The sequence below is a fragment of the Notechis scutatus genome, chromosome 4, assembly GCF_049901735.1.
Source record: "Notechis scutatus isolate UNSWTSFEM ecotype Mainland chromosome 4, rNotScu1.2, whole genome shotgun sequence".
Lineage (NCBI taxonomy): Eukaryota > Metazoa > Chordata > Lepidosauria > Squamata > Elapidae > Notechis > Notechis scutatus.
The window spans coordinates 81,364,741-81,377,503 of NC_142012.1; the positions used below are offsets into that span (position 1 = coordinate 81,364,741).

Below are 12,763 nucleotides of genomic sequence, written 5' to 3' on the forward strand. Positions count from 1 at the left end.
ATATTTTCACTGGCGAAAAAATAAATATCTTGCGATTGGCCTATAGGGCTGGGCGTGTGTATGTGATATACAACCAATAAAAAAACATGGTCTTTTTGGGACACATATATATGTACACACAAAAGTAATTTGATACACAATGGAAAAAAACCTAGCCCTTTGCATGTCTCTCCTAACCCAAGTGTGGACATGCTGTTTCCCTCCTCACTCCCAGTATGCAGACTGCGACCTTGCAGGATGCTGAATTGGGAAAGGATACAGTAAAAGCTGAAGTAAAAGTTGCTACTTTATGATCCTTGTTTCTTTTTGAATTTGCACAGGGGCTCTCCCAAGTTTACCTTGAATTTGTAAAATTGCATGACTGGGGAAGTGAGTTTGGAAAGCCTTTGAATAAAACTCTGCTGCTTTGATCTTGAAGTTGGTGTAGGGCCATCTGCTGATTCATAAAATTTACAGAAAGATCTTTTCTACAAAGACACAAGAGATCTGGAGTTCTGTAAGCTGTTATGTATAAACGACACGCCTCCTGCTTACATGAGACTTGTATAACATATATAATACTTTCTTTTCCTAACTTTACATCAGTTCCTTGGTGAAAAGCAAACTCTTTGGCTTCACATGGTTGCTGGACCCCAGGGGGAAAGATGGAGGAGACCAACCAGAAACAACATCGCAAGAAGCATAGCGGTCCCAAGGCTGGCAAGAAAAAGAAGCGCCATTTGAAAGATTTAGGAATCGAAGATGAAGAGGATGCAAGGAAGAGAAACCCCAAGGCCTTCGCGGTCCAGTCTGCAGTCCGCATGGCCAGATCCTTCCACAGGTCTCATTTACGACTAGATTCACTCTGCTAATCCTACCGCCATTATTGGCTCCAGGCAGTCTTCTATGGGGTGGGAAGGCAAATTGTACTATAGCAAATAAGATCTGTTTGGATTGTTTGTAAAAAAAATAAAAATAAAGGCAGGAGGATACAAATGAATATAAATAAATACATACCCTCAGTCTAGGACAAAGCATGGGCAAGCTTATAGTTTACAGTACAATGAGAGAAATTAAATTGAGCAGATGAAGGCTTTCTGTAGAGGTGGAGGCTCTCTGACTAAGTTTGAGACGTATCTCACCGATCCCCGTAGCAGTGTGCAGGACCCCAAGGATGCATCATGTAATTTGGGGGGAATGTGACCAGACTCCCCAAACTTCTTACTAGATGAAATAAATTTCTCTTCTGCCTGGCTAATAGATAGGATTTAAGAAAAAGCTACGTAATCACTGAGCTAAACAAATATCCAGTTTTGTTATTTTTTTTCTATTTGTTTCTGCATTCCTGTATTCTCTGGAATAAGCTTCAAGTGAAGGGCAGCCTGTTTCTGAAACTTTGCAATGTAAGAATGAGAGCCTAAGTCCCTCCCCTTCCCCAGAAGCTCCCTGTTTTGATAGAATCTTAACGGCCTTTATTAAAACATGGTAAAATGAATCAGCCATTATTTTTAACACTTGACTTTCCAGTTAGAGTACGTAGTATATCCTTTGCATGGAGTGGATGGCAGGGATTGCATATGAAAATGTTTGGAAACCTCTCGGTGCTACTAATAAACCAGGGCCTACTACAGGTAGTCCTCGATTTGCAACTGTTTGTTTAGTGATTGCTTGAAATTAGAACGGCACTGAAAAAAGTGACTTGTGACTGTTTTGCACGGTTACGACTATTGCAGCCTCCCCCATGGTCAGGTGATCAAAATTCGGCCACTTGGCAAATGACTCATATTTATGATGGTCACAGTGTCCCCGCAGTCAACGCAATCCCCTTTTGCGACCTTCTCACAAGCCGAGTTACTGAGGGAGCCAGATTCACTTAACAACCATGTGACTCACTTAACAACTGTGGCAAGGAAGGTCTTAAAACGAGGCAAAAGTTCACCTTAGCAGCTGTCTCTCTCAGCAATGGAAATGTTGGGCTCTGTTGCAGCTGTAAGTCGAGGACTACCTGTGTTTACACTTGAACGTAGTCGACATGATCACATGATTTTGCTTCGAACTCAACTGCAACTCTTATCCTTGAAATAGGACCCAGGATCTGAAAACCAAAAAGCACCATATTCCAGTGGTGGATCGCACTCCCTTGGAACCCCCTCCAGTAGTGGTGGTGGTGGTTGGCCCTCCCAAGGTTGGCAAAAGCACCTTGATAAGATGCCTCATTAAGAACTTCACAAGGCAGAAATTGGTCGAAATTCAAGGCCCTGTCACCATCGTGTCAGGTAAGAAACCAAAACCCACCTCTGTAGTTTGCATCCATCACAGCTCTCAGTTTTCTTTCTACTCTGAAAGAGAGATCAGTGCTGAGCAGAGCCTTGCAATTCGTTTCCGGGTGAAAATCTGACCCCAAAACATCTTCCTTCCTGTCCTCACCGCTTTCTATAGAGGGATGATCGAGAGCGTCTGTTCTGACCTAGGCTTCCCCAACTGCACAAAGCCAACTCCTCGTCCCATTAAACCCCTTTTATTTAGTTTACAGTGAATTCCTCTCCAGCAAAGTCCCGGCCAACAGTCTTTCAAGAGATTTCACAACTACAGACCTTTATCAGGCTTGGAGAGTTGCCAGGCTGATATCTTCCAAACACCACACTAGCAGACAATACTTGGCAAGGAGTTAGGAACAGTTCTTCACCCTAATGAACTAATTGTCTCCTGCAAAACCCCACTCCTCTTTTGCTCCTCTTTTATTCCCAATGGGAGGGGCCGTTCACTGCCCACCTGTGCCTTTACTTGCAAGTTGACCCTTGTTCCTTAGTTGTTCCCCTCGTCCGGCAGCTCTGTGCATGTGCACATTGGGAACAGGCTCCAGCTGTTGTTCTGCCTCACTAATCTCCGACTCCAAAGGCAGCTGATAACTGTCGGAGGGCCCTGGCCCCATCTCTGCTTCCGACGCAGAGCCCTCGTCTGAGCCTTCCCCAGACTCCAGGACTGGCCCATGTTCCTCCCCAACCTCCTCACTGTCCGAGTCTGCCACCAGCTCCACTGGCTTCTGGAGGGCCACAACAGCAACCTGTGGTCACCATCTTTGTATTTTTAAACAAAGTTGTAATATTCCTTGTTAGGGTTTTGGGAATTAACCCCTAGCAGAGTATTGCAGCAGTAGTCAAACCAAGAAGCCAAAGGAGAGTGGAAGGGCCCCAGAGTATACACACACTGAACACAAACACTGTTTGTAGTTTAAATAGTTTTTAATCCAGTTAGAGTTTAAGCATTGTCATTCAGTCCATTAAGTCATTCACAGTATTTCCATCCAGTAAGACTCACTATTACAGTCCAAGTTAAGAGTCTTGCAATATCTTTATCAGCCGATAAAGATATCTTTTCCTCCTCCGGTTTCACTCTCCAGAGAAACAAACGCTGGATATTCAGCAAACAGTAGCAAACAAAAACAGTTCAGTCACAGGCACTCACAGTCAGTAATCACAGTTAGTCGCAGCAGCACACAGTTACAGCCAGAGACAGACAGTTCACAGTTACAGCCAGACACAGTAAGCTTTCCAGCTCCTAATGCTTCCTTATATAGTAACTTCTAACCGCACCCTTAATCGGCTAATTGCCTGCTGCATTGTGCTTAAAGTGATAAGCACTTAAACCATGATATCTAAGTTTTATATATTTATTCACCCAAACCATATTTGGTATCAATGTTATACCTAACATACTCCCTTTTGGGTGAAATAAATATATAATACCTTTTACAATCTAATCCCATATTTTTCACAACTCTCCTGGTGCTTACTGGCACCTTGGGCTTTAGTAAAATTATCAGCTAAATTGTCCTCCGACATACAGTACTCTAGCTGAATCATCTTACTTCTTACAGATTGTCTCACGCTTAGGTATCTTAGATCTGTATGCTTGCTCCTTGTTTTTACTCCAATATTTGTGGCCATTTGAATTGCTGCCTGATTATCTTCATGTATAATTATAGGATAATCTACAGTTATACCTATATCAATTAACATTTGTTTATACATTATTAATTCTGTACATAACAATGATAAACAGGAGAATTCTGCCTCCATAGTAGACAAACTTATATGCTGTTGTCTTATTGACTTCCAGCCTATTAATGTCTTACCCAGCATTATGGCTGTTCCTGAAGTCGACTTTCTAGTGTCTCTTTCTGATGCAAAGCTAGCATCTGCATATGCACTTAGAATTAAATCACCCTTTGGTTCTAAATACAATGAATAATTCATTGTCTTTTAAGATATCTTAATATCCTCTTAGCTGCAATCCAGTGTCTTTCACATGGTGCAGAATTGAATCTAGCCAACTGATTCACGCAGTACGATATATCTGGTCTAGACCAATTACTAATATAACTCAAACTACCAATTAAAGATTGATAAATCACCTTATCAAATTCAGGGCTTTGTACATCAGTGTTGCTAAACTCCTGACTCATTGGAGTCTTAGCCGGCTTACAAAGCTCCATCTTGTAATCTTTTAGCAATTTGCTTATCTTATCTTCCTGAGATATCTTAAAACCTTTCCGTGTTTTCTTTATATTCAAACTGAGATACTTTTTATCTCCCTAATTGCTTGATCTTTATTCTCTTTCCTAATGATGCTATTATTTTATTTGCTTCATCATTAGTTTCAGTAATCAATGCAATGTCATCTGTGAATAGTAATAATAATGATACTTTCCCATTTGTCTCCTCTTAAACAGACATGGATCGCTAAACCAGCTTTAAATCCTATATTGTCTAGTTCCTTTACAATATACTGGTTCCATTCATAGCCTGATTGTTTTAGACCATAGAGACTTTTCTTTAACAACCAACAATCATTATTATCCTTATTTTCACTTTTAATACCAACAGGTTTTTTCATATAAATAATATGTTTTAATGGGGCGTGCAAGTAAGCAGTTTCCACATCTAGATGGTTAACTATATAGTTTTTACTAGCTGCCCACACTAAAGCTGCCCTCAAGGTTGCTGCCTTAAGACTAGGTGCAAACACCTCATCATAGTCATTAGCATTCTGCCTAAAACCTTGGGCTACTAACCTTGCCTTATGAATTAAATTACCATCTTTATCTATTTTTACCTTAAATATCCATTTGCAGTCAATGGATTTCTTTCCTACAGGTAATTTTGCATTTTCATACACCTTCATATCACTTAATGAATTCAGTTCCTTATTCATTGCTGCATACCAACTTTCTTTTTCCTTAGTAGATACTTTTTAATTTCTTCAACAGAATTAGGAACTTGATTAATCTGGCACACTGTGTTAGCCTGGTACCTATCAGGCGGTCTAGATACACGTGTAGTTCTTCTGGGAATTACAGGGCTTACAGGAGGACTTTGTTGAACTACTACCTGTTCATCTTCCTCATCCTGTTCAGCTATTGAATCTGTTTCTTCCTTTATGGGCACTATTTCATCCTGTATTTGTCTCTTTATTTTATTTTTAAAGTTACAGGGATAACTAATGGGATCTCTATAGGATTCAATAATTACATCTTTATTGGCATCCTGTTCTAATTTCTCCCATCCTTCATGTTCTAGAAATTGGGCACTAGCACTACATAACACTTTAGATGTGCCTTTCTCCCAAAATCTATATGCCCTATGGTTTGCCTGATAACCAACGAAGAAAATCTTTAGCTCTATGTTGCCCTTTTTTTCTGAGTTGTGCAGGAATATGCACCCATGCTGGTGCACCAAATGTGTGCAGGTAACTTAGATCAGGTTTCCTGCCATGCCATCTGGTAAATGGTATTTCACCTGTTGTTGTATTAACAACGTTGTTCAATATGTTATTAGCACACATTGTAGCCTCCCCACAAAGAATCAGGTAACCCAGAATCATTTAACATTGTTCTAACCATTGCCTGTAGTGTTTGGCCTCTTCTTTCAATAAAAGCGTTATGTTCTGGCCTGTATGGAGCAGACTTCTTATGCTCTATTCCAGCTACCTTAAGTCTGTTCTGGAATTTATTATTAATAAATTCCGTGCCATTATCTGTCACCAGGGTTATCAGTTGTCGCTTAGACTTTCTTTCAGCAAACCTAAGCCAATTGAAAAATGTTGATATGTTTCAGTTTTGCTTTTCATTAAATAGCAAACCCATATCTAGAATAATGATCCATAATGCTCAGTATATATCTAGCACCTCCCATACTGGGTTTCTTTGGACCTATTATGTCTGCAAATACTACTTCTAAAGGTTCTTTTGTTGTGAAACCATTTAGCCTATTTGCAGGCAATACTTTGCTCTTATCTTCACAGCAAACATTACAACGCAAATATTTATCACAAGGTTTTAACCTTATTCCTTCAGATAACTCAACTGTACGTTTTAGCATTTTAAAATTTACATGCCCCAAACGCCTATGCAATAAATGGATACATTCATCATGAGGCTTTATATTATTAAATACAGTTTGAGCCTCCCTTTCTTACTATTATCTAATACATATAATGTTCCATTTAAAGCTGCAGTAATCCTTTTGTTATCTTTTTCAATTATGCAATTATTATCCTTAAAAGTAATTACATAACCTAATTTATCTAATACCCTTACTGAAAGCAAATTAAACTTTAGTTGCGGTACATACAACATTTTTATATCCTGGTTTATGTACGGACAACGTGCAAAACCTTGACCTTTCGCTTTCAGGTTCCAGCCATTTGCAAGAGATATATGTTGAGAGCTTGTAGACATTTTTATAAATTTTGTCTTATCTCTTGTGATGCAGTGGGATGCGCCACTGTCAACCACCCATAAATTATTCTTCACATCAGAGTTGTTAAACGTGGCTAGTTCAAATGCTTTCTTTGGCTTTTTTACATTCTGGCTTTTTCTCTTTTGCAGAACCTTGCCAGATGTCTCTTCTGCCTCCACAATTAAAACACTTTTTAATTGTGTATGCCGTTGAAGATAAATTCTCTTCTTCCAGGTGCTTTACTTTGCTTTGCTGGTTTCTTTCAAGCTTTGAAGATAATTTCTCTTCTTTCTTATCTTCTCTCAGCTCATCACGCTCACGCCTTCTTCTGGCTTCTTCTAGTAGCCTGCCTGTAATCTCGGTTAATGAGAGGCTTTCTTTTGGCAATACTTCCAACGAAGTCACATAGTCATCATAGCTTTGATCTAATGAAGATAATATTATGTAGACTTGTTGCAGTTCATTAAATATAAGCTCTTTTCTTGCAAATCTTGAAAAATGCTCTTCATACAGTTTAAATGAACTAGCATATCTCCATTCCTCTGAAGATGCGTTCGAAAAAGCTTCCGTGTAAGATTTATATGTGCTCCTACACTGTCCCGAACATAAATCTTCCTGAGGTTCTCCCAGCAGTTTGCAGCATTTTCTTCTCCACGAATATGGACAAGCTGCTGATCACAGAGAGTCAGTCCTATGATGCATAAAGCCTGCTCATTCTTCAGTTTAAAGTTTTGTAACTTTTCGTTATCATCATCATTAGCAGGATCCCAGCTACTCACATCTGGTGGGTTTGCTATAATGTCCCACAAACCTTCTCTGCGTAGAAGTAAACTACATTTCATTGACCATGAAACATAGTTTGTTCCATCCAGCCTGGATATCATGGACAGTTGTGACAAATTTACTTGTGCCATTACTCTTCAGATATTTTGACTATTTTAAACTAATTAAAACAGTTTGTTATTACAGTAATGTGCAACTCACACCAACTCTCTCTGCTATATCCTGGTTAGTTAGACTATGCTGCTGGGCCCATAACCAATGTTAGGGTTTTGGGAATTAACCCCAGCAGAGTATTGCAGCAGTAGTCAAACCAAGAAGCCAAAGGAGAGTGGAAGGGCCCCAGAGTATACACACACTGAACACAAACACTGTTTGTAGTTTAAATAGTTTTTAATCCAGTTAGAGTTTAAGCATTGTCATTCAGTCCATTAAGTCATTCACAGTATTTCCATCCAGTAAGACTCACTATTACAGTCCAAGTTAAGAGTCCTTGCAATATCTTTATCAGCCGATAAAGATATCTTTTCCTCCTCCGGTTTCACTCTCCAGAGAAACAAACGCTGGATATTCAGCAAACAGTAGCAAACAAAAACAGTTCAGTCACAGGCACTCACAGTCAGTAATCACAGTTAGTCGCAGCAGCACACAGTTACAGCCAGAGACAGACAGTTCACAGTTACAGCCAGACACAGTAAGCTTTCCAGCTCCTAATGCTTCCTTATATAGTAACTTCTAACCGCACCCTTAATCGGCTAATTGCCTGCTGCATTGTGCTTAAAGTGATAAGCACTTAAACCATGATATCTAAGTTTTATATATTTATTCACCCAAACCATATTTGGTATCAATGTTATACCTAACATTCCTTCTTCTGTTTCTTGCCTTTGGCGGCCAGGTAAAAAACGCCGGCTAACCATAATTGAATGTGGGTGCGATATTAATGCGATGATTGATCTTGCCAAAGTTGCCGATCTGGTAAGTTGTATTGCTCTATCATGAGACAGAGATAGGTTTCCCCCAGATAAAAATTCGATTGAAGAAGCTTAACGTTAGGACAGGTAGACCTCGACTCTTACAACACTTCGCTTAGTGACCGGCACTGAAAAAAGGGGCTCATGGTAATTGTTCACACTTATGACCGTTTGCAGCATCCCTGTGGTCACGTGATCAAAATTCGGATGTTTGGCAGTTGACTCATATTTATGACGGTTGCAGTGTCCCGGGGTCATGTGATCCCCTTTTGCGAGTAAAGTGAATGGGGAGGCTAGATTCATTTAACAACCTGGTACTAATTCATCTCTCGGGCAAAACTCACTCAATAGATGTCTCACATAATAACAGAAATTTGGGGCTCCATCGTAAGTCAAGGACTACCTGCAAATGATTTTAGACCTATTTCTGAAGCCTAAAAGGTGTACAGTAGGGCCTCTGGTCACGAACGCTTCTGACCACTACCAAATCGGGTTCTGACCAAAAAATCCAGAACATTTTTGAATCCGGTCACTATTCAAAAATCAGGTGGCGATCAAACATGGCCGCGGCCGGTTTCCCCTTCCATGCCATCGGGTTGCAACCGAAGTTACGGAACAAATTACGGTCGTGACCAGAGGTTCTACTATAGCTGCCTTGTTGTAAAATACATTAAGAATTGGTTTGCATCCTAACATTATGGCCCAGGAAGAAGACGCCTTTCAATTCAATATCTGGTTGTTTTTTTTTAGTCCATAACTGTAGACCCAAATTGTACGTTCTTGTTTGTTTCTTTTCACGTTCTTCTAGTAGTTGGAACTGTTTACTTGCCATGATAAATACCAGTTTATTTGATAACATATTTTCATTAATAATGAGATAGATGTTGAAAGCCAGAACACAACTATTTGTTTTAATAACTAGGAATGTCCGGTGGAGTATGGCCAGAGCATTACTTAAGGTCAGGAGTCTCCAACCTTGGGAACTTTGAAGACTTGTGGACTTTAACTCCCAGAATCCCTCAGCCAGCTAAAGAATTTTGGGAGTTGGAGTCTATGAGTCATAACGTTACCATGGTTGGAAACCCCAAACTAGGGGTCAGCAATCTTAAACACTCAAAAGAGCCATTTGGACCCATTTCCCACAGAAAAGAAAACACTGGGAGCCACAAAACCTGGGTGGGCATGGCCAACTCAACGTCACTCCCACCCACTCAACGTGTTTTCTGTGGGTCTCTCCCTCCCTCCTTCTCATTTCTATTTTTTGTGTTTTACCTTCTCAGGCCAGGCAAGGTGTAACTGGGAGGGGAGGGCAAGGGGCAGGGCCAGCCAGTGGTGAGATCACCCAACAGGGAGCCACAGCAGAGGGCCCAAAGAGCTGCATGCGGCTCCAGAGCTGCAGGTTGCTGACACCTGCCCCAAACCTAAGTAACTTTTCCTTTTGGAGAAAAGAGACACAGTGAGAACAGATTGTATCCCTGCCCCATCTACGGTGCCGATCCTTTTTGGTGTAAGCAACGTTATGCAACACACTGAAAAACATTATATAGGAAGCAAAAGAAATTATAAAGATGGGAGAGAGAAAAAGAAAAGCTAATTTGATGTAAGCATTGTTATGCAAAGCACCAAAAAACGGTGTATTGTAAGCAAAAGAAATCAAAGATGGGGGAAAAAAGAGAATTAATTTAAGTTATACCAATGCATTCAATAAATAAGCTCTTGAAAGTTGACCTCTATCAGTATTTACTTAGAGTTGGCATGTTTTAGTGAGATTTTTTAAAAAAGTGTAGTAAATTGGTTCCTACCCCCCAGGTGTATTTATTTATTTTCAATTTCCCTCTCAGGCTTTGATGCTGATCGATGCCAGTTTTGGATTTGAAATGGAAACCTTTGAATTTCTGAACATTTGTCAGGTCCATGGCTTCCCCAAGATCATGGGAGTTCTTACACACCTGGACAGCTTCAAAAATAACAAGCAGCTCAAGAAGACCAAAAAGAGATTAAAGCATCGGTTCTGGACCGAGGTTTATCAGGTATGGCATGCGTCAACTTGCCTTCAGTGGCTGGGAAAATGTGTCAAAAATACAGGAAAAATCTAGAGGTAATTCTCTTTAAAATCACAGATTGACGTGTCCTGTTTGAACTAGTTTTCATCTTGGTTTGATGTGATTGAATCGAACTAATTTTACATTCAAGGAAAGAAATACGGTTGGATAAAAAAAAACAGTTAAAGGCAGTGAATTGATTGCATTGCAACTTAAGCATACACATTCTATGAATTTATTTAATTTTTAAACTTAGGGTGCCAAATTGTTCTACCTTTCCGGCATGGTGCATGGAGACTATCAAAAACAGGAAATCCACAATCTAGGGAGGTTTATCTCCGTAATGAAATTCCGCCCCCTGATTTGGCAGACAACTCATCCCTACGTCTTGGTGGACAGGTAATTTCTTTTATTCCACTTGACCTTTCTGCACTCGCTTCCCTCCCTCCCTTCCTTGAACTCCCTCCCTCTTTCCCTTCCTTCCTCCCTTCCTTCCTTGAACTCCCTCCCTCTTTCCCTTCCTTCCTTACTCCCTCCCTTCCTTCCTTGACCGTCCTTCCTTCTTTGTCCTTCCTTCCTTCCTTCATTGTCCTTCCTTCGTTGTCCTTCCTTCCTTCCTTCCTTCCTTCCTTCCTTCCTTCCTTCCTTCCTTCCTTCCTTCCTTCCTTCCTTCCTTCCTTCCTTCCTTCCTTCCTTCCTTCCTTCCTTCCCAAACAATAGCCCTTAGACTTATATACCACTTTATAGTGCTTTCCAACCCTCCCTAAGCCGTTTCCAGAGTCTAACAACTTGAAAGGATTTGGGAAAATGTAGATGAGCCTGAAGAAAAGTTCACTTTAAAGATACAGCAAAGTATTCAAAGTTTCAGGTAGTTAAAGGGAGGCTAACCATCAGGAATGGCATGTATTGTTGTTATTTACTTATATGCCACCCTTTTCCCCAACACAACAACTATTGTGCCAGTTTAGAGTACACAGAATGTTTTCCATCTCCTTCTAAACATTCTAACCCTGATATTCTTATAATGTGCAGGATGGAAGATTTGACAAACCCAGAGGCCATCAGAGTTAATCCAAAGTGCGACCGGAAGGTTTCTCTTTATGGTTATCTAAGAGGAGCCCACTTGAAAAACAAAAGCCAAATACACATGGCAGGTGAGATAGAACTGGAAGGTTTTTTTCCCCCCTTTGCTACTATATTTTGTCGTCAAGCATCAGTGAAGTACTTCTAAAGAGATGTCAAGAGCTTCCTCACTGCCTGGGAAGAACGCGAAGAGTCATAAAACAATCTTAGCTTTGAAAAGGGGCTTGTGTTCCTATTTAAGGTGGGAAATAGGAAAGGTTGACCGTGATTTGAAGGAAGGGCTTTGAGCCAAACATGTCAACAGAACATCTCTCCGCAGTTCATTATAGCAGCCCCACTATTTCCAGCCTTTCATACAAGCCTGAAAAAAAAAGAAAGAGAGAGAGAGAGAGAGAGGTCATTGCTTTTAAGCGTGGCATAAGCCAGTGTCTTTCATCCTCAGCAGCTTTAAAGTATGTGAACTTCATCTCCTAGAATTCCCCACTCAGCAAGTCCACACACTTTAAAGTTGCTGAGGTTGGAAGACACTAGCATGAACATTAATGTGTGGATTTCTTAAAGCATTTGAGCTTTTCGTGGAAGGCTGAATAAATTTGGGCTGCTTGAACAGATAGAGCCGGCCGATGCTCAGTTGAGGTCCAAAGTCCTTCTGTATCATTTTGGATGTGAGTGAAGTCTTAGATGACAACTATTAAGGTCTTAACTGTGGGGTTATCAGCAAGCATCTTGCCTAAAACCAGCATCAGGCAGGCAGTTGTACTAAATATTTAATTAAAGAAATGTTTATATTCCTTTCTAACCTGGTACCTGTTTTATTTCCTTGAAGTTAGGGAGTCTGACAGTTTAGTTTTAAAGTTATAGAATTTTTTTTACCATTGAAACAGTGTCACTGTTATGAGAAGGGTGGCCAGGCAGATCATTTAAACAAATCAATAACTTTGTTTTGCAATTTTTAGATCTCCATCTCATTTTCAGCGAAATACGACACTAAATGAATTTGTCTGGCTGACAATCTTAATAGGCTTATTTTCTGGAGCTTATTTTTAGGGTAGGGCTTATATTACAAGCATCAAGCATCCTGAAAAATCATGCTAGGGCTTATTTTACGGTTGGGTCTTAATTTCGGAGAAACACGGTAAGTTTTATAAGTTTGTGTGTGTGTGTT

At 40.2% G+C, this 12,763-nt stretch overlaps 1 protein-coding gene across 1 annotated transcript in view; it reads left to right on the top strand.

Annotated features, from left to right (window-relative positions):
• The first annotated feature begins 556 nt into the window (after positions 1–556).
• BMS1 (BMS1 ribosome biogenesis factor) overlaps positions 557–12,763 on the top strand; it is a 39,424-nt gene continuing 27,217 nt past the window's right edge. The window contains exons 1-6 of the mRNA XM_087963924.1: positions 557–820; positions 2,065–2,255; positions 8,398–8,477; positions 10,315–10,503; positions 10,772–10,914; positions 11,548–11,669. Of these exons, the coding sequence (XP_087820050.1) occupies positions 645–820; positions 2,065–2,255; positions 8,398–8,477; positions 10,315–10,503; positions 10,772–10,914; positions 11,548–11,669 (901 nt within the window). The 5' untranslated portion in view covers positions 557–644. The remainder of the gene's footprint in view (positions 821–2,064; positions 2,256–8,397; positions 8,478–10,314; positions 10,504–10,771; positions 10,915–11,547; positions 11,670–12,763) is intronic.